Consider the following 21,494-nt stretch of genomic DNA (forward strand, 5'->3'; position numbering starts at 1 on the left):
AACAGTCTCAGATTAATTGCACCAGCGTTTTGTGGAGGGGGGGGGGGGGGAATTTATAAAAAAAAAAAAACATCGCCTGCGGTTGAAAAAAGGCAGAAAAAGCCCCTAGTGTGAACGAGCCAAAGGGTGTACTTACACACTGCTTTTGCATTTTGACTTGTTAAAGAACATGGTGCCATGCGCTGTCCTTCAGACCTTGTATTTACCAAAGTTTAAAACCTGTCAAGGATTAGTTTATTTTTTTTTTTATATTTTTAATATTCAAAACCTTAAATTTGAAAAATTGTGTATTTTCTTTTCACCATGAAGGTAAATATACCAAAGGTTTTCTCATCATCCTACATGTCACTTTATATGCACTTTAAAATGTCAATTTCCAAACTTACTAAACATTACTAAGCAAGAATGGACAATCAAACCAAAACTGTTAGTTGACCTTTATTGCCACAAAAGCTGTTTTTTTTTTCTCTCGCTGACAAACAGTACCTATAATGAAGTACACTTCCACTTGGTTTCACAAATGCACAAAAGAATGAGATTACTTTTGGAAACAAAAAACACAGTATTTCTTGGCAGACTCCATATTAAACAGAGGTACCGGTCATCCTCCTCTCAGTCTCAGGACCTTGGTCTCTTTCTGATACATCCTAGCAAAAGTTGTAAAGTAGGTTTGCATGAACAGGTACATAGATATAGGTACACAGTATGCCCATCTAACAGAAAAACTAATACCAGGAGCAACAACTTCATAGTAAACATGGATGATGTTCAAAAAACACATCTTCCAGCATTCCCATATGGTAAACCCTTCACAAACCTCAGCCAATAAAATGATAATCTTTTAGTGCCAACTTCATATTAGTACTAAAACTAGTTGCAGAACTACGTGGTGTTGCATATGCAAAATTACGGCTTCTATTGTAATGTACTTGCCCTGCTCCATCTAGGTACACACACACAAAATTGACCAAAGGCTATGCCCAATGTGCCACCATCATCCCCTCCCCCCCATGTAGAGCACGCATTGGAGCGTGCCCTGCGGAGCTTATTTCAGCATGTATAGCTACTTGTCCTCACTCCGGCTTGCACCCTTGTGTCGTGGCCAGCTTAACTGGCCCCTAGAGTTCCAGGCTCGCTGTCTTAGGACTGCAGCGAACCTTGAGCTGTAAGTTAAATTAGCTAAACTGAAAGGAGACCAGAGACACTATAACATAAAAAAGTTTTATACATACCTGGGGCTTCCTCCAGCCCCATGCGCACGGATCGCTGCCGCGACGCTGTCCTCAACCTGTGTCACCGGCCAGAAAAGTGCGCTCTCTACACATCACTCCAGCAGGCACTGGAGAGATACTTAGCGCACTTCTCTTGCGCAGACTGGCCGAAGTTACGGGACCTGGTACTGGCGATACAGAAGGCTGAGGACAGCGGCGTGGGAGCGATGCATGCGCATGGGGCTGGAGGAAGCCCCAGGTATGTATAACACTTATGTTATAGCGTCGCTGGTACACTTAATTGTTTCATTGGCTAGATTTAGCTAGCGTGGAAGTTGGCATCTAGAATTTTCTCTTTAATCTAGGAGTAGAAAACATTAAATTTCCAGCTGCAAGGTTGTTGCACGGATCTTTTGGCCTCAGATCAGGCCAAACTGCACACCAGCAACAGGCATGCAGCTAAATGGGTGTGAACATAGGACGTACATACCAGTTTTGGACAGCAATACAGACGCTGTCAAAGACTGAAGATCAGCAAAGCCATCAGACCAATGGCGTTATTTATTCATTATTGGTTGTATCCATACTCCTGTTACCACAGCTTACCTTCATGTAGCTTTAGAAAAAGCTGCACTAGACTATGCACCACTAAAGGCAAATTACACATTTGTTATTAAATTGCCATAAGTATATTTTTGCAATTTAAGGTTATTAAAAATAAATTTTCCTGAGAGAACTGACTTTCCTAAAGGTGTGGGCTAGGAAGGGAGTTGACTCGCTATCTCATATTTTTGAGCAGGGGCAAATGTGTCATATGGATACTATTTTCACAAGACTGGGTGCTGCTAAGGCTACATACACACTGGAGATAAAAGTCTTTGCAAAAGGCAAGATCACAGACCAATTTTACCCCATTCCATGTAGTGAGAGCCATACCTACACAGTCTATTCTATTGAGCTGAACTCCCCATCAGATAAAAATATTTGCAAGATGCTGTACACATATGCAACAGATCAGTATCTGCAAAAGATCAGCTCCTGCAAAAGATCCATTCCTGAAAAATGCATTCATAGTCTATGACATCTGCAGATCCTCATACACACCTTGTTTGACAGACCTTCATCTGCATATCTGAAAATCATCTGCAGATCTGAAGATCCATCCTGGTGGATCTGATCTGCAGATGAATGTCTGTTAACAAGTATTTTGCAGGAATGGATCTTTTGCAGGAACAGATCTTTTGAATGTGTACACCATCTTTGTGCACAGCATCTTGCAAAGATTTTTATCTGATGGGGAGTTCAGCTCAATAGAATACACTGCAGAGCAAACTCTCATACTACATGGAATGGGGTAAAATTGGTCTGTGATCTTGCCTTTTCCAAAGACTTTTATCTCAAGTGTGTATGTAGCCCAAGACTCCATTAATGTGTTATCAATACTCTCAATTGGTTCATGCTATAAATCGTCAGAAATCTGATGTGGATCTAAGTTCTCCTATATTCAATATGATTAGTCAAACTACGTCTAGAAGTGGATTTATCTCTTATAGTTATGCCTTCTTATTAGCATTATTTCTTAAAAAAATATCCATTGAAATGTTTAGAGGGGTGGCAACGAAATTTGGGTGATGTGACTGGGGAGGAATGGGAGGATATACTTCAGACCGTACCTTTAATCTCTACCAATGCTACACAAAAATTGTCCCAACTTTCTATAATTCATAGGAGCAGCTTAACTCCCAAAAAGCCTATACTGTGGGCTTGAGGGAAGATCCCTTATGTGCTAGATGCATGAGAGACCATGGAGACCTTCTGCACATGTTATGGAAATGTCCAAAATTGCATAGGTACTGGGGGGAGGTATTTGATACTTTAGACACTGTCACTTGCTCTGCCATTTCGAGAACAACTAAAACCTGTGTTTTTGGTTTATTATCTGGTCTGAATATGGCAGAACATATGCAATTAATGGTACAAAGGGTGTTGTTCCAAGCTAGAAAATTAATACTTCTGATGTGGAAACGACCACTCCCTCCCAAGGCTAGTTATTGGTTATTACATATGAATAATTATCTGAAAATGGAAAAATTAACACGCCTCTGGCATGTTAGAACAATGTAGGTAAGGGAAGTCGGCAAGTCAGATCCATAACTTCGGGATAAGGATTGGCTCTAAGGGCTGGGTCGGTCGGGCTGGGGCACGCGCCACGGCTGGACGAGGCGCGCTCCCCGCCCCACAACCCCCCGGCATCCCGCGAGGGGGGTCCGGGGGCCGGACGGCGACTCTGGACACGCACCGGGCCCTTCCCGTGGATCGCCCCAGCTGCGGCGGGCGCCTCTCTCCCCCCCCCTTAAATTAATTAAAAACAAAATATATGCTCAGAGGTGCCCCTCAAATTTGAGAAAATATGGACGCCATGGTTAGATACCCATGGTCTTGCGGATTATGATCTTGTAAAAAATAGAATATTTGGAAATTTAAATTCAATCTGAGCTCTATATATTATGTGACGATCACTATATTATTCTTAACAATACCTCTCATCTTCCACAGTGATAACGGATGCTGAAGCTATATACTTTGTTGGATTTAATAATTGATGTCAGACTATTTTACAGACTGTTGGAAAAGTTAGGAGGTGCACTGCTACACTGCATATTCGGTCATATGTTCCTTTTTTTGTTGAATAAACACAGATTTTAAAAATTTTCCTTTTCAGCCTGCAACCACCTAAAGGAAACCGAGACCAAAGAGGTCTCAGGTTTTATCCTTACCTGGGGCTACCTCGAGGCCCCTTGGTCCCTCACCACTCCTTCCCGCTGGCCAACCCGGTACCGTGGCGCATGCATGACCAGAGGTGCCTCAAGGGGCCTGGAGAAAAGTCCCAGATAAGTATAAAACCTGAGACCTCCTTGGTCTCAGGTACACTTATGTTTCCCAAAAATTGACAGTAAGCTTAAACTTAAACAGAACAGAACTGTGTACTTTATTTGGAGTACCATTACCAATACAGTCCAGAAACTCCCACCTTGCTGCAGGAGCCTTTATAACTAATTTTCAAAACCTGCACTAATCCAGTGGTTGGAAACAAACTGACACATTTATTACCCAGTTTCTGCTAGAAACACTGTGGAAGGACTGGTTTAAAAACACATAGAAATACAGAAAATGAGATAAAAATGTCTGACTTTAATCCTGCAATATACAGTATAACGCCAGACTGAAAACACAGTTCTTCTGAGTAAAAGTGGAACTAACCTTTCAAAAGTACATCTATAAGAGGATTGTGGCGGCAGCCATTGCTGATCCCCTTCCAAAAGATAGCTTTCCTCCAGAACCTTTTTTCCCCCCAGGTATGGCATTATATACAGATATGTATTATAGCAAGTCTAGAATTTTCAGAAATAGACCTGTAGTGGCAAACTGCTCTCATGACTAGTCCTATCATTTACTATAATTCAAACTTCAAAACAAAAACATGAGTATATGAAAATGGATTAAAAGATATGGATATGCATTACTCAAATTATGAATGATGTAGATTATAGAATAAGAAAATATAGTTTGAACACAATGAAAAAGCTACTCCATCCTACAAAAGTATGTTTGATCTTATTTTAAATTCACATGAACAACACTGTGTGCCTACATCTTTATGTGTAAGCTTCAGACTTTTTTTTTGTAAATTAAAGAGGATACATTTTTGATCCACAAACCAACTTGTAATTTGCAGGATATGTGTATTTATGAAGTAAAAGTGCATTTATACTTTGCATACTCACTTCTACTCTTTAGATAAATTAGGGAAGGTATAGTGCAGGGGTCCCCAAACTTTTTCGGTCAAGGGCCGGATCAACATACTTCAGACTGCCAGGGGGCCGGAACATACTTAAAATGATGTTTAAAAACATTACATTGGATCTAGGTATTAATTCTCCCCCCCCCCCCCCCCCCAAATCATGCCCGGAGGAGAACTCCCAGCGGCAGCCATGCAGTCATGAGGTACCCAAAGAACATCTTTGTGCACCAGACAGTGAAGCATACCCAGGGGAGAACCTGCCGTCCAGTTGGACAGCAGTGTCACCTGATGCAGAATTGCATTAGAAGCCAGCGAATGACTGCTCACTGGCTTCTACAGTATGTGCATGGGTGGTGCCAGCACTGCTATTCTATATGCAGACCGCTGATATTGAGGGGTGCAGTGGACCACATCTGATAGTTGTACATTTTGGTTTGGGTGGCCAGTGAAAAAGCCTTGGGGGGGCAGCATTCGGCCCGCGAGCCTTAGCTTGAGGACCACTGGTATAGAGCCTCTTAGGTTCCATAGGGCCTGAAGCACAATGCAAACGGTAAAGTTACTATGTACAATTTTACCATCATGCAGGGGAGCACTGCGCGTTCATCAATTCCAATTTGTAATAATTCTCATATTTGTATAGTGCTTTTCTCCTGTTGTACTCAAAGCGCGGCGAGGCAGCCACTAGAGCGCACTCAGTAGGCAATGTTAGGGAGTCCCGCAAAGGAACTCCTACTGAATAGGTACTGGCTTTCTGAACAGTAGGAGCTGTGATTTTAACCCAGGACTCCCATGTCAGGGGCAGAGCCCTTAACCATTACACTATCCAGCCACATTAGCTACAAGAGCGCTACCAGCTAACATAGTAATGTGCGCATTACCATGGTAACACGTTTGTCGCTTATGGGTTAACGGGCAGTGCTGCCTGGCATTAGCAATGGTAAAAATACCAGGCGCTGCCTACGCATGGCAACTTTACAGCTGCATAGTGCATCAGGGCCATAGTGTGTTATGTAACGTCATGTAACTAGTTTCTGAATCCAAGATATTATAGCAAGCAGTAGCAATGTTTACTCTGTGTTACATGTCAATTGGTACAGATGCGCTTTAGCAGCAAAATCAGAATTTTTCTACGCTTTAGTAGCAAAGAACATGATTAGCAGTTCTCTCAGAAAACAGATTGTCTTGGCACTGTAACAAGTTAATTATTAATTTAATGAAGCATTTTTATATAAAATAAGTCCAAGAAACCATTCAATGTTATTTGCCAACAGGCTCAGAACACATTGCTCTAAGACAAACAGTAGTGTTAAGCTACCTGGACTCAATGTTATTGTTTGTGCGGCCAGACAATTAAAATTGTTTTTAGGCAAAAACTGTTCACTGCTCAGTTTTCGGTTGATCTTCAAGTGCTTTTGCTTTCAGGTCTTGATTGTACCTAAAATGAGAAGAGAAATAAAAATAAGTAAACCAGATGGATGCAGCGTAGTAATGCTTCTAGCTATGGGTGTACTGCAATGTTTTGCATGGTTATTATGCAGCACATTACTAAAAAGACAGCAGCAATTGATCATTTGTGAAGGAGTCTTCAATAGCATTTAAAAAAGGACAAATGAAGTGAGAAGAATATGGAGGCTGCCATATTTATGTTCTTTTAAAACCTTACCAGTTGCCAGGCAGCCCTCCTGATTCATTTTGCTGCAGTAGTGTCTGAATAACAGCAGAAACAAGCATGCATCTAATCTTGTCACATCTGACAGTGTCAGAAACACCTGATCTGCTGCATGCTTGTTCAGGGTATATGGTTAAAAGGCAGAGGATCAGCAGGACAGAGGCAACTGGTATTGCTTAAAAGGAAATAAATATGGCAGCCTCCATACACCTCTTGCTGCAGTTGTCCTTTAACTCTACAAAGATTCGCTGAGATTTGGTTTCTTACACGTTTCTAGAGCACAAGCCTGACTTAAAAAATAACTCCCCATAACATTTATTAGAATGTAAATGCATGGACATATGCACATGGATATCTACTGTAATTACTAGGACTTTTAAATGTGAAACCATTGTTTAATTTATGCAAAATCTGATTTGCACGAGTCCTTCTGTATAAATGCACCTGAAACAGGGCAGTTTTTTGAGATTACAGGGGTAGATGAACTGAAGATGTTGCCTCTAAAGCAAACTCTGCAATGTCTACACAGGTAAAATCGTAACGGAGGTGCAGTCCACTCCAAAAACGCACAACTAAGCACCCCAAAAAAAAAATCGCTCAACAAATGCAGATTCTAAGCAGGGCTGTGGAGTCGGAGTCGTGGAGTCGGAGAGTCGGGCAATTTTGGGTGCCTGGAGTCGGAGTCGTGAAAAAAAATGCTCCGACTCCTAATGAATTTGTAACTGTAATTAAAAAATATGATAAAATGTTCTATTTCTCAGATAATAGTCATTAAAAATAATGTATATATACAGTATATACACAGTAATAGCTGTGCTTAGTCCACAAAAATGAAATAAACCAATCAAAATTAGTTACTTGTGCTGCTTCAATAAAGCAGTCCCCGTATTTTTAAGGTCAGATTATACATATCTGATTGTGACTGTATATATGATGTGTACACAGGAATCTCTTATATATACTAAACATCTATGCTGTAAGAATAAAGCCTGATGTGTAGCTGTGTCACTAATAGAGATGGTCAATGAGATGGAAATAATTCTGTATTGATGCTGATTTATGCAAAATGTATGCACTCCCTTTGCTGATGAAATCAAATAATTTGAGATGTTAAAATTTGGTTTAGTGACTGCAAATTAAAGGGTACCTGAGACGGATGAAAAGTAAAGTTTTATACATACCTGGGGCTTCCTCCAGCCCCCTTCAGGCTAATCAGTCCCTCCCTGTCCTCCACCACCCAGATCTTCTGCTATGAGTCCTGGTAATTCAGCCAGTTAGCGCTGTCCGGTCGCATGCCGCTCCCACAGCCAGGAACATTCTGCACCTGCGCAATAGTGCTGCACAGGTGTAGTATGCTCCTGGCGGCAGAGTGTGTGCATGCGCACTATGCCCGACTGGCACAAGTACCTGGACTCATAGCAGAAGATCCAGGTGGTGGAGGAGGACAACGAGGGATGGATTATTCTGAAGGCGGCTGGAGGAAGCCCCAGGTATGTATAACTTTAATTTCATTAGTCTCAGGTTTACTTTGTTACACAGTAGTAATATACTCTACATATGCACTCCCCACAGAGCTGCAGGGAATCCACTGAGAATGCTGTGCACATTGAACACAGAGGTGTTGTCTGTCACCCATAAACCTTGTTCAGATTGTGCATGAAGAATGTGTAATAGAGGAAGAATCTCCTTATTCCCCTGCAGAGTACCTGCACATCATTCTTACATGTACCCACACTTACATTGCCTAGGGCCTGATAGATGTTCTTTGTTCCGGTTTGTACCTTTTACAAGTACTCTTACCAAGGACGAGTTTTAGTCTAAAGGGAATAAATATAGTAGTCTACATATCCTTCTCACTTCAGTTGTCTTGTAAAATTCCTAAGCGTTGGCAGTTAAGAGACGAATTTCACGTTACATACTTTTAATCAACAAAATTGTAATATGCAAATTAGAGGAGTCGGAGTCGAGGAGTCGGAGGAATCCTAAACTGAGGAGTCGGTGGATTTCTGGACCGACTCCACAGCCCTGATTCTAAGTGTATATATTTTCCTGAACTGCCTCTGTACATTGATAGTGTTCTGCTGCACAGAACAGATGCCTTTATTAGACATTTTCAACACCTGGACCAATCAGATGACTAGCAGCAAACTACTCTGCTAGTTTCTGCAAGTAATACCAATGGTCCCCATTTATACAAAACTGCCAATAAGATTACAAATGGACCACTTTTATTCCCCTGTTTGGAAAAGGAGACTGCCCCTCCTAGTTAACCTTATTTATAAAAAGGAGCATTGCAATTTAATACCATGGTGACCAATACTATGATGACTAAAGGCTCATACACACCTACCAACTATCTGTCCAACTGTCTGCCAAACTTTTCTGTTAAGCCCCATACAGCTTTGTTGTGAAACAAGTTGAAACAAAAAAAAAAAAAAAAAAGTCTTTTGCTATTGTTCAAACAGCTGATAAGACTGTTGGATTGACTTCTCATCAGTCTTATCAGCTTTTTCAACAAATCGCAAAATACTTTTTTTTAGTTGTTTCACAACAAAAGCGGTTTGACACTTGTGCTGCATAAAAGCCCGCTGTTGAGCGTGTGAATGGGGCTTAACAGAAAAGTTTGGCAGATAGGTGTGTATGAGCCTTTACCGTAATTACCTTCAAGTTTAGGTCAATAGCCCGATTAAAAGATGACGTGATTATTACTTCTCAGCACACGTAGAAGCTCATAACCTATCAGCTTGCATCATCACCACAGACCACAGCTTTTCAAAGTGCTGACCATGGCAAAAGATGCAAACAAGTGTTTCACTGAACACCATAGTCGCCTACGGTGTTCTCCGCTTTCAAAGTGCTCCCTTAATTCCTTTAAAATTATCTACCCTTATATCTCAGCTTCTCTGATCCCCAACCTAGTTTTTTCTCGTCATGTCATTAGCTCGTGGTCTGACCATGATATTGTCTGGACAGCATGCAGCTCCTTAATAACTCCACTAGCCCGCCCACCCTGGAGACTCAATGAAAGCCTCCTAATCGACAACGAAACCATACTAGACCTTGAGGAAAAAATGCACGAATATTTTCGAATAAACGATACTGACAATATCAGACCAGACATCCTTTGGCTGGCTCACAAGCCTGTTATCAGGGGGTATCTGATCAAAATAGCTTCCCAGAGAAAAAGAAAAAACTAATACGCAACTAAATCTGGAATATAAACTCTCCCAACTCCAACGAGCTCACGCGAGTTCTCCCTCCAGGTATCTCCAAAAACAAATCACTGACACACAAACTCAAATAGAGATTCTCCTTTCGGCCCGCGTAGAAAAAGCCATCAGATGGACTAAGTCCAAGCAATACGTACAGTTTAACAAACCCAACACCTGGCTGGCTAGAAAGTTGCGCCACACACAAACAATCAACAAAATCTTAAAGATACGCACCAAATCAGGCTCCTTAACTTCAGACCCACTCAAAATACACTGAGTTTGCAGATTATTATAAAAAACTGTACTCCGCTAAACCCCCTGGTAGGGAAGACCCGCAGACTCTCCCCTTTTTTCAACAATTAAGGACCACACACCTACTCCCAGAGAAATCTCAGGCCTTTAACATCCCTGTCACAGATTTAGAAATTATGCTAGCTATCAAAAAACTCAAAACGGGCAAAGCTCCAGGCCCGGATGGCTTCTCGGCCCCATACTACAAAAAACTCAGGAAAGTACTAACTCCATACCTTAAACGCTTATTCAATTCCATCCTGGACGGTAAAACCCCCCAACCTGAATTCTTACAATCTGTTATAGCCGTTATTCTCAAACCACAGAGAGACCCATTAGATATAAAAAACTACAGACCAATCTCCCTACTCAATCTGGACTACAAATTGTTAACCTCGATCTTAGTGGCAAGACTAAATAAAGTCCTAAGCCCCCTGGTCCACAGAGACCAGGTGGGTTTCATCCCTTCCCATCAGGCCCCTGACAATGTCAGAAAAGTAGTCAACCTCTTGCACGTAGCTAACTCTCGTAAAGTACCGCTCGCCTTACTCTCCCTCGACATGGAAAAGGCATTAGATACCATAGATTGGCCTTTCATGCTTATAGCCTTGCAAAAGGCGGGGTTAAATGGCCCATTCCTACAAGCTGTACAATGCCTTTACTCAAATCCCTCAGCCCAATTGAAACTCCCCTCTAGCGCCCCTACTAACATTCCCATACAGCGAGGCACTAGACAGGGATGCCCCTTATCTCCCGCAATCTTCGCCCTAGTTATTGAGCCCCTAGCCAACAAAATTAGATCGACCTCAGATAAACAAGGTCTTAGGGTAGGCAACACCCAATACAAGGCCAACCTATTTGCCGATGACCTCCTTCTCACTCTGACTTCTCCTCACACCTCGGTCCCCAATTTACTCAAAGTAGTTAAACAATTTGGTTCCATATCGGGTCTATGCTTGAACATTAACAAATCAGAGATACTTCTAACCAACTTTACTGCACAAAGTGCAACGTCCCTGGCCACCAGTCTGGGGTTACAACTTAGAACAAACTATCTAACCTATCTGGGTATTAAAATACCCGCTAATCCCAAAAATCTCTACGCCCTCAACTACAAACCTATGCTCACCGAACTCCAACGGGATCTCTCTAGATGGAACACTCCCTCCATTTCCTGGACGGGTCGGATACAAGCAGTTCGTATGAACCTCCTACCGCGCCTACTCTATTCAGAACATTACCAATACAGGTAACTAAGTCATCACTTAAAAACCTACAGACACTTATCTTCAAATTTATTTCGAATAACAAAAAAAGCAGAATAAACCAGAAAGTAATGCACATGAATAGATCTAGGGGGGGGGGGGGGGGGGATTGGGTGTTCCAGACCTCTTTAATTATTATCGAGCGGCACAAAATCGCCCAGATGGCCCAAATCCATTCACAATATAACCGCCCTCTTTGGGCAGACATCGAAGATGCCTTACTATACCCGGTATCCTTCGCCTCGCTACAGTGGTCGATGAAACCTCCACAGGCCAAACAATCATCTAAGTCACCTCTGACCGCTCACATTACAAATATGGAACCGTATTAAATTCATCAAAAACCTACAATCCCCTCTTCCGAAACAACTTCCACTATTTAATAACTTAGCCTTCCCACCGGGTCTCGAACCCCGAGCCTTCCAATGGTGGTCCCTAAAAGGAATCACCACCATAGGAAAGCTATTAATAAACGATAAGATACCTTCCTGGCAGCAATTCTGCTCAGCCACCTCGTTCCCTCCTTCCGAATTTTTCAGAGCTAGACAGCTCTTTCATTTCTTGAAATCCCTTGCAATTGAGCCTAATACCACACTTACTCGTACTCCATATGAAGCCTGGTGCTCACTACGCCCACTCGATGGAGGACTGATCTCATACATCTACTCAGCTATCTCACAACCCCCAGACTTTAGTAAACTAAAACCCATGAGTGAATGGGAGACAGATCTAGGACAAACACTACCTGACAAAACCTGGACAAAATGTTGCCTCACACTAACCAAAGGTAGCAACTACTACTCACATATTGAGACAAACTATAGAATCCTCCACCGTACCTACTTAACGCCCCAAAAACTTCACAGGTTTTCAAACTCCACATCACCACTCTGCTTTAGAGGCTGTGGACAAATCGGCGATATAGCACACATCTGGTGGTTCTGCCCAGTAGCACAGAAGTTTTGGCAGGACATCACGTCAGCCATAAGTTCGGTCCTAGAGGTTCCCTTACCTCCAGACCCATTCCAACTTCTACTCGGTAATAAACCACAAAAGTGGAAATATCCCAATTTATAGATTAGCCTAACATATTGCCAAGGCTGCTAGATTGCATATTGCGAGACAATGGCAAAAGCCATCTCTCTCCATTGAACTAACAGACCTCATAGTAAAAGATATTTTAATATCCGAAAGGTTGAATGCAGTACTCAACAATACAACACTATCCTTCACCAGAACCTGGCAGCCCTGGCTCTCTGCTGCCACATCAACAGGTCTAAGATCATGTGCCTTGTCCTAACATTGTACCATACAAAGCTAATTAAGTGAACCAATTGCCACCTCGAATCTGTGCCATGTTACTAACTGTTCATGTTATAGTTTAATTTGTTTTGGTCATTCTTTAAGTGTAACATGAGAATGTGCCCTTTGCCAAGGGCTATGTCAAAAGCAACCTTGTTTCTTACTGGAAAAATTTTAATAAAATGTTTGAAACTAAAATTATCTACCCTTTATAAATAAGATGAACTGCAAAACATCACTGATAACTGATGGCAGAAGTGGCAAATATATAACATGAACCAATGTCTGCGAGCATAAACACAAAATAAGCAAAAAAAAAATTTATGTCAACAACAAAACAAATGTTTTTTGCTTGCTATTTTTGTATTTCTTAAATCTCTTGCCCAAATCTACATGTAGCAATGTCAGCATTAGTCATCATGATTGTCATTGAGGCGACAATAAATTTGAGATGATTGAGAATTATGCTAATTATTATGATACAAAATTAATACATTCTGATGTAAAATGGACTAATTCAATCTTGCAGTGTAAAATGCACTAATCAAACCATGCAAATCATTTAATTGGTCCATTTTCAAGCTGCATAGGTTGGCATAATTCTTAATAAAATTAGAATGATTTGCATAAGAATTGAAACCGCAAGGTTAGCATGGAATAAAAACCATGTACTAAAACACATTTTAGATGTCTGTGGCACTGGAAAATGGGGATGCAAAAACTGCCTACAAAGACGTCCGCTGCAGGCGGAAGCAGTTCTGTACTAAAATTCCTTTAATACCTGTCTGTTGCATATGTATACGAAAACACAAAACATCTACAGTATAAATGTCTGCAGCAATCTAGGGGTTAAGCATTAATTCAATTTAACCACTTAAGGACCAGGGCTTTCTGCAGTGATCGGTGCTGTGTGGGCTCTCCAGCCCGCAGCACCGATCAGGATTGAGCCTTGGCGATCAGACTTCCCGCCCTTTTTTCCCCTACTAGGGGGATGTCCTGCTGGGAGGGGTCTGACGCCGCCGGCTGTTTGTGATCTGCGGGGGGCTCTTCAAAGCCCCCCTCCGCAGCGTTTTCGGCGCTCCCTCCTTCCCCTTACCTCCCTCTCCCTCCATGGGCTGCGCAGGACGGATTTCCATCCTGCGCATTGAAGGATAGGCTTCAGCCTATCATATGCCGGCGATCCCCGGCCAATCAGAGGCCGGGGATCGCCGATCTACGTCACGGCGCTGCTGCGTGTGATGTTAACAGCGGGGATTTCTTCCCCGCCCGTTTACAGTTCGCTGGCGAGCCGCGATCGGCGGCTCTCCGGCTGTTCACGGAGACAGCCTGCGTGAACTGGCATGGAAAGGCCTCTCGATCGAGCGGCCGTTTCCATGCTATACCACTAACGACCCGCCGACGCCTATCGGCGTTAGGCGGTCGTTAAGTGGTTAATGCAAACATCTATTTAAAAAAAAAAAAACCTGAAATCACGACAAACCATTTTGCAAAATGTCAGTCAAAATAATCTTCACGTTAGTCTGCAGCTACTGTAACTTTTTTTTAAAGGACAACCGACGTGACAGAATGATAGACCTGTGTATGTATAGTGCCAAGTACACAAATAACTAAGCGGTGTTTCTTTTTTCTTTCTCTGTCTGAAAGTTAAACATCAGGTATGCAAGTGACAGTTTCTATCCGAGTCAGAACTGGGTCAGACTATAGAGTAACACTCACTGATAATTACAGCCATAAAATACTTTCCTGTCAATAAATGGCTTCCTGGAGCAGGAAAGAGAAAAAGGGTCAATAATTCATAGATTTGAACTCTAGCATACTTCAATGAGATGGCATGGAGTATGAAACCGTAAAAACTTAAAATCTGCAGTAGTTTTAAATATAAAATAAAACTGTATGTACCAAAAAAAGTCATTAGTAGAAGGAGGATAGATACAATTTTTTTTCTCTTCAGTTTATTTTCATTTCGGATGTCCTTTAAAAAGGTGGCAACACACCATACAATTTCTTAAATATCTCTTCAATTCAAGAATTGCAATTCATTTGACACCCCAGGAAATCTGATCGGATTTTTCAGTCGAATGAAAAAAACGCTTTCGATTTTTTCTGGAGATCCAATCATATTTATCGAATTGCTGTAAAAATCTGATCATTTTATTGCATCGTGTGGCCACTTTTAGGAACATTTTTGGAAACTTTCGCAACAGCATAGAGCAGTGATGGCGAACCTTGTGGGGACCGGGTGCCCAAACTGCGGCCCAAAAGTCGCTTGTCTATGGCAAAGTGCCTCCCACAGTTAATTACAGATTGGAGTAGGCGAGTGGGGCTCCATAGGCTGCTGTGGGGGGCTCCATGGGCTACTGTATTTACATGGTCTGCTGTGGGGAGGGTGGCTCCAAGGGCTGCTGTGGGGCGGGTGGGAGGAAGAGTGGCTCCAAGGGCTGCTGTGGGGCGGGAGGGTGGCTCCAAGGGCTGCTGTGGGGCGGGAGGGTGGCTCCAAGGGCTGCTGTGGGGAGGGAGGGAGAGCGAACACTGCCATTCCAGCGCAGGAGACTTGGGCGCAGCAGTGAGTAACTTCAGCGCTGTCAGAAGACGGAGCTGAAGTTACTTATAAAACACTATAATTCGGCCTCCAGCAATTGCTGGAAGCCAAATTATATCATTCCCCACCATCCATGGTGGCCTGGAGGGGGAATTAGTATTGAACATCGATGGGAATTTGTGCAGGAACAGGATAAGCCATACAGGCTGTATCCTGTGCCCAAGTCTCCTGTGCAGATTCATCTCGTACTCGTGGGAGTGTGCCTCCAAGGGCTGCTGTGGGGCGGATGGGAGGGCGGCTCCAAGGGCTGCTGTGGGGCGGGTGGGAGGGCGGCTCCAAGGGCTGCTGTGGGGCGGGTGGGAGGGCGGCTCCAAGGGCTGCTGTGGGGCGGGTGGGAGGGCGGCTCCAAGGGCTGCTGTGGGGCGGGTGGGAGGGCGGCTCCAAGGGCTGCTGTGGGGCGGGTGGGAGGGCGGCTCCAAGGGCTGCTGTGGGGCGGGTGGGAGGGCGGCTCCAAGGGCTGCTGTGGGGCGGGTGGGAGGGCGGCTCCAAGGGCTGCTGTGGGGCGGGTGGGAGGGCGGCTCCAAGGGCTGCTGTGGGGCGGGTGGGAGGGCGGCTCCAAGGGCTGCTGTGGGGCGGGTGGGAGGGCGGCTCCAAGGGCTGCTGTGGGGCGGGTGGGAGGGCGGCTCCAAGGGCTGCTGTGGGGCGGGTGGGAGGGCGGCTCCAAGGGCTGCTGTGGGGCGGGTGGGAAGGCGGCTCCAAGGGCTGCTGTGGGGCGGGTGGGAAGGCGGCTCCAAGGGCTGCTGTGGGGCGGGTGGGAAGGCGGCTCCAAGGGCTGCTGTGGGGCGGGTGGGAAGGCGGCTCCAAGGGCTGCTGTGGGGCGGGTGGGAAGGCGGCTCCAAGGGCTGCTGTGGGGCGGGTGGGAAGGCGGCTCCAAGGGCTGCTGTGGGGCGGGTGGGAAGGCGGCTCCAAGGGCTGCTGTGGGGCGGGTGGGAAGGCGGCTCCAAGGGCTGCTGTGGGGCGGGTGGGAAGGCGGCTCCAAGGGCTGCTGTGGGGCGGGTGGGAAGGCGGCTCCAAGGGCTGCTGTGGGGCGGGTGGGAAGGCGGCTCCAAGGGCTGCTGTGGGGCGGGTGGGCAAGTGGCCACCTTGGGCTGCTGTACGGTGGGTGGCTTCCACAGGCGGGCTGCTATGGGGTGGATGAGTGGCCTCCACGGGCGGCTGCTATGGGGTGGACAACTCACATCTGCCCCCCCCCCCCCCCCTCCTGTCACTGATTCTCCATAGCGCTGCCGCTGCATAACAAACCGCTTCACACTCACGTTTCGGGCTCCATCAGATGGTGAAGCTGCACGTCCACACTGTCTCCTCTTCACTGCCGCTCACACTGAGTCAGGAAGTAGTGCAAGCGGCAATGCAAAGGAGACAGCGTGTACCTGGAGCTCTAGCTTCTGATGGAGGCCGAAGCCAAGGAAGGAGTGTGAAGCTGTTTTTTCCGCAGCAGCACTATGGAGGAGCATGGAAACAGGAGGGGGGCCCCCAAGGAGAAGAAAGCAAGAAATAATTCCCCCCCCCCCCCCCTCCGGCAATGTTCCCGGCCTCCAGCTCCAACCCCTCCATGCATGCAGCCAGATTTTCAGCGGTGGCGATGGGGCGCAACACACGTGCCCACAGAGATGGCTCTGCGCCTCAGGCACGCGTGCCATAGGTTCACCACCGCTAGTATAGAGCTTAATGGGAAAGATGGGCAGAACTCTGCTCTCTGACTCATTGATTCACAAGTCTGCACAATGCAGGAAGTCAACATTCTGCACACTGACTGCTTCTCTGGGTTTACTGTAGCGACATTCATTATACAAGTTTGGTTGATCCTACACATCTGCAAGGCTGTTGGGTATGTGAATTCACAGAGCCAAGCAAAGCAGCTTTCACCACTTCAGACACCACCATGTTAATCATCACCAACGATGATGCACTACCCACCGTTACTGCCTCTGCTCCAGAAATTGAAAAGTACATCACTACCTCACTGAAAGGGAGGTCACGTTTTTATCCCGTGGCTTCAAAGGGCAACTACATAGAAACTTTTTACTCTATGGTCCTCGATCTCCAAATGCTCAGAGAACACACACTTCCAATCTTCAACTTCAAATCCAATCTAAATCCACTTGAGTCCGCCGCCCTAAAATCTCTATCCAAAAATCACGGTCTGGTTATAAAGCATGCTGACAAGGGAGGGGGCATAGTTATTCTCAATCGGCCAGATTATATAGAGGAGGCTAATAGACTCCTAGGGAACACAGCACACTGAATCTCTAGCCAATGACCCCACCCCATCCCTAAATACCACTCTCAAAACTTATCAATAACGCCTTCCTCAATAATTACTAAGAACAAGAAAAATGTCATTAATTCCCAACCAAAAACTCAGATATTCTATTTACCCAAAATCCATAAGAGTTTAACCAAACCACCAGGTAGGCCCATATTCTCAGGCATCGATTCCATAACTAGTAATCTTTCAAAATGTCTTGATCAGCACCTTCAACCACATGTCCAAGCTCTTGACTCCTTCCTAAAAGATTCCCAGCATCTCATCACACTCCATGACATCACTTGGCGGCCGGACTTTGTGTGGCTTACATGTGATGTCACAGCCCTATACACAAACATCCCACACTCCTTTGGCCTTACCTCCGTACAATACTTCCAGTCTTCCAAAACATCTATGCCACAGTCACAATATTTTCACGTTTATGGACAGTATTTACCATCAAACCAGCGGGACAGCCATGGGGAGCTCATTTGCTCCTTATGCCAACCTCACCATGGGCTATCTTGAACACCTCTTACCACCAATAACCCATATTCAGAAAACGTCATATTCTATAAACAATGTATAGATTACCTCATTTTCATCTGGAAAGGTGACACCACACTCATTCCAAAATGTGACCTCAACTCTAATACAGCAGGCCTCCAATTCACACATCACCATCACACCTCTTCAATATAATTTCTGGACCTCATCCTCTACATAGACAAGAATCACATCAAAACCAAAACCTATTCCAAGCCGGTTGATTCAAATAACTACATTCACTTTGACAGTTTTCACCATCACCAACACACCGCACAGCCAATACCGCAGAATCTACAGAAATTGCACAGACCCTACAATACGAAATTCAATCCAATATACTCACCGATAGGTTCTTATCAAGCAAGTATCCAAAAAAGCTGATAAAAGATGCAAAAAAAAAAAAAAAAAAAAAAAAAAAAAAAACACCAATCACGGAAACAGACTACCAGCGTCCATGCTGACCAACACTGAAGGTCCCCCCAGATTCATCACCCGGCTCAATGCTCAAATATGAAACATTAACATCAGATGGGAAATTCTCCTACAAGATCCCTTCCTCCGTCCACTATTACCCCAAAAACCAGCCATTACCTACAGAAGAGCACCAAACCTCAAAAACATTCTAGCCGAGTCGACTGCACACACCACTTACTGTCGGCACTGCTAGGACCCACCAGCGGGTCTTGCTACCCCTGTAACAAGACCCGCTGTACAGCCTGAACATTTATTTTGTCAGACGTTCACTTCACCTCCAACACCACCAATATCCAGTACTCAATCGTCATCTCATGCGAATCAAAATATGTCATATACCTGATTTTATGCCCCTGGCCGGCTCCAGTACATGGGGCAGCCCACCCAAACGGCATGCAGTAGAATTGGCCAAACACAAGAGAAACATCATTAACAAATTTCCCCTTCACAGCGTTTAACACCGCTTCTGCACTCATTACAATGACGACCCTGACCTTTTTCAAATTACGCTCATTGACTCAGTACGTGCACATCTACCGGATGCCTTTGATCGACTTAAGAAAACTGAGCTGTATTGGATCCAGATATTGAGGACCCTTGTTCCAGAGGGCCTCAATGAGCAACTGGTAAAAATACACTATTACTATTCCTATCCGCTATTTTATCCTTGTTGCTCTTTTTTAGTTTCAAAATAATTCCATCATCATACTTTTATAATTTTTATTACTCGGTTATGACCGTTGTACCAGTTTTATGTTTTATGCCCATCAGAAAGGCTACATTGTTTTCTATATCCATGTGTATCCATGCTTTCAATTTATATCAGACTCCCCTAGTAGACATATAAACATATTTCATGTTGTATCATAACCGAATCTCCAGTATCTTTTAAGAAAATGGTCTATAATTTAATATTTTCTAATATATAGAGATGTCGCGAACCTCCGATTTTCGGTTCGCGAACCCCGTTCGCGAACTTCCGTAGAAGGTTCGGTTCGCGTAAAAGTTTGCGAACCGCAATAGACTTCAATGGGGAGGCGAACTTTGAAAAATAGAAAAAATTATGCTGGCCAGAAAAGTGATGGAAAACATGTTTCAAGGGGTCTAACACCTGGACCCCCAGATGGTGGAGTGGTATAGACACCAAAAGTCCTGGGGAAAAATCTGGATTTAAGGCAAAGCAGCGTTTTAAGGGCAGAAAGCTTATTGAATGCTAAATTGCAGGCCTAAAGTGCTTTCAAACATCTTGCATGTATATGCATCAATCAGGGAGTGTAATTAGAGTACTGCTTCACACTGACACACCAAACTCACTGTGTAACGCACCGCAAACAGCTGTTTGCGTATTGACGGCCGTGCTGGACTGGTGCGCAACATGGCCAGAGTGCAGGCCGTGGCAGTTTTCCAGCCCATATGGTCGCCGGGCTGTGGTAGCTCAATGATAGAACAACAGTGACTGTCAAGCTGATCAAATTTGGTCTGTCCACAATGAAGCAACAACCTTATCTTCTTGTATGTAGGTAGGCATAGGTAGGAGTCCAAGTATAGGTAGGTAGGTGCCTCAGTAGTTAGCTAGGCATAGGTAGGAGTCCCAGTATAGGTATGTAGGCATAGGTAGGTCCCCTAGTATAAGTAGGTAGGTAGGTGTCCCCGTATAGGTAAGTAGGTGCCCCAGTAGTTAGGTAGGCATAGGTAGGTGTCCCAGTATAGATAGTTAGGCAGGGCCTGGCTGGCACAGTAATAACAATTACCAAGGTCCAGCTGCAACAGATAGGGCTGTATAATGTCAGTGTCAGTGAGCAACGCACAAAAAAAAAAAATCATCAGGAAAACATTAGCTCTCAAAAGAGCTGTTGAGGGGTGCTATTTTAGCAATAACAATCAGCCAAGAGCAAGCCAAGAGCCTAACTAATCTTTCCCTAGGAGAAAAAAATCTGCAGCAGCTCTCCCTAGTCTGTCTATTTGCAGCAGGCACACGAGTGAGTGTCATGGCCAGCGAGCCTGCCTTATATAAGGGGGGGGGGGGGGGGGCTCCAGGGCTTAGTGTAGCCTGAATGGCTACAATGTGCATGCTGACTGTGATGCAGAGGGTCAAAGTTGACCCTCAGTGCATTATGGGGCGAATCAAACTTCCGCAAAAGTTCGCTTGGTCCAGGCGAACGCGAACCCCCAAAGTTCGCCTGGAACCATTCGCTACATCTCTAATAGTATACACAGTGATGTGAAAAATTATTTGCCCCCTTCCTGATTTCTTATTCTTTTGCATGTTTGTCACACTTAGACACTGAAGCGAGAAAAAAAATGAGGATATTATGATTTGTATGTGTAGTACAGCTAAGAAAAAAAACATTAAAATCAGATACATCAGTCTAATTGTTTCCAGTACAGGAAGAGTTGAGAAACTCCAGTTGTTATCTCTATGCAAAAAAGCTATTAAGCTCTCCGACTAACTTGGTCGTGGAGAGGGCTGTTATCTGACTTTTATCTCAACTGTAATTGAACGGTTTACTTTTCCTCTGCTAGAGGAGAGTTCATTACTTCACAGACTGCTCTGAAAGACTCATTTTGAATGCTAAGTGTTGTGTAATCTGCACATATTATAGGATAATTAAATGTTAGAAAAAACACTACATACCTGAAAATAAAAGTATGAGAATATTTTCTTTGCTGCTAATCTTCTAGTAATTATTCATAGTACACAACCAATTCATTATATCATATTTTTTTTCTGCTTCAGTGTCTCTTTAAATGTTTCTGCTCATCAAAAACAGTTAACTATTAGTCACAGATAACATAATTGAACACAAAATGCAGTTTTAAAATGATAGTTATTATTTAGTGAGAAAAAAAAAAACTCTAAACCTACATGGCC

General features: G+C 44.1%; 1 protein-coding gene and 1 long non-coding RNA gene across 2 annotated transcripts in view; both read right to left on the bottom strand.

Annotated features, from left to right (window-relative positions):
• Positions 1-422: 422 nt before the first annotated feature.
• LOC137546562 (uncharacterized) lies at positions 423-2,566 on the bottom strand. The gene is made up of 2 exons (XR_011026288.1): positions 1,484-2,566; positions 423-1,232 (listed from the first exon to the last, which is right to left on the bottom strand). It is a non-coding gene; the product is annotated as an uncharacterized lncRNA (long non-coding RNA).
• Positions 2,567-6,207: 3,641 nt separating this feature from the next.
• The window catches only part of MPC2 (mitochondrial pyruvate carrier 2), a 41,606-nt gene continuing 26,319 nt past the window's right edge, over positions 6,208-21,494 (bottom strand). The window contains exon 5 of the mRNA XM_068269188.1: positions 6,208-6,448. Within this exon, the coding sequence (XP_068125289.1) occupies positions 6,391-6,448 (58 nt within the window). The 3' untranslated portion in view covers positions 6,208-6,390. The remainder of the gene's footprint in view (positions 6,449-21,494) is intronic.

The sequence above is a fragment of the Hyperolius riggenbachi genome, chromosome 2 (genome assembly GCF_040937935.1).
Source record: "Hyperolius riggenbachi isolate aHypRig1 chromosome 2, aHypRig1.pri, whole genome shotgun sequence".
In the NCBI taxonomy this organism is placed as follows: domain Eukaryota; kingdom Metazoa; phylum Chordata; class Amphibia; order Anura; family Hyperoliidae; genus Hyperolius; species Hyperolius riggenbachi.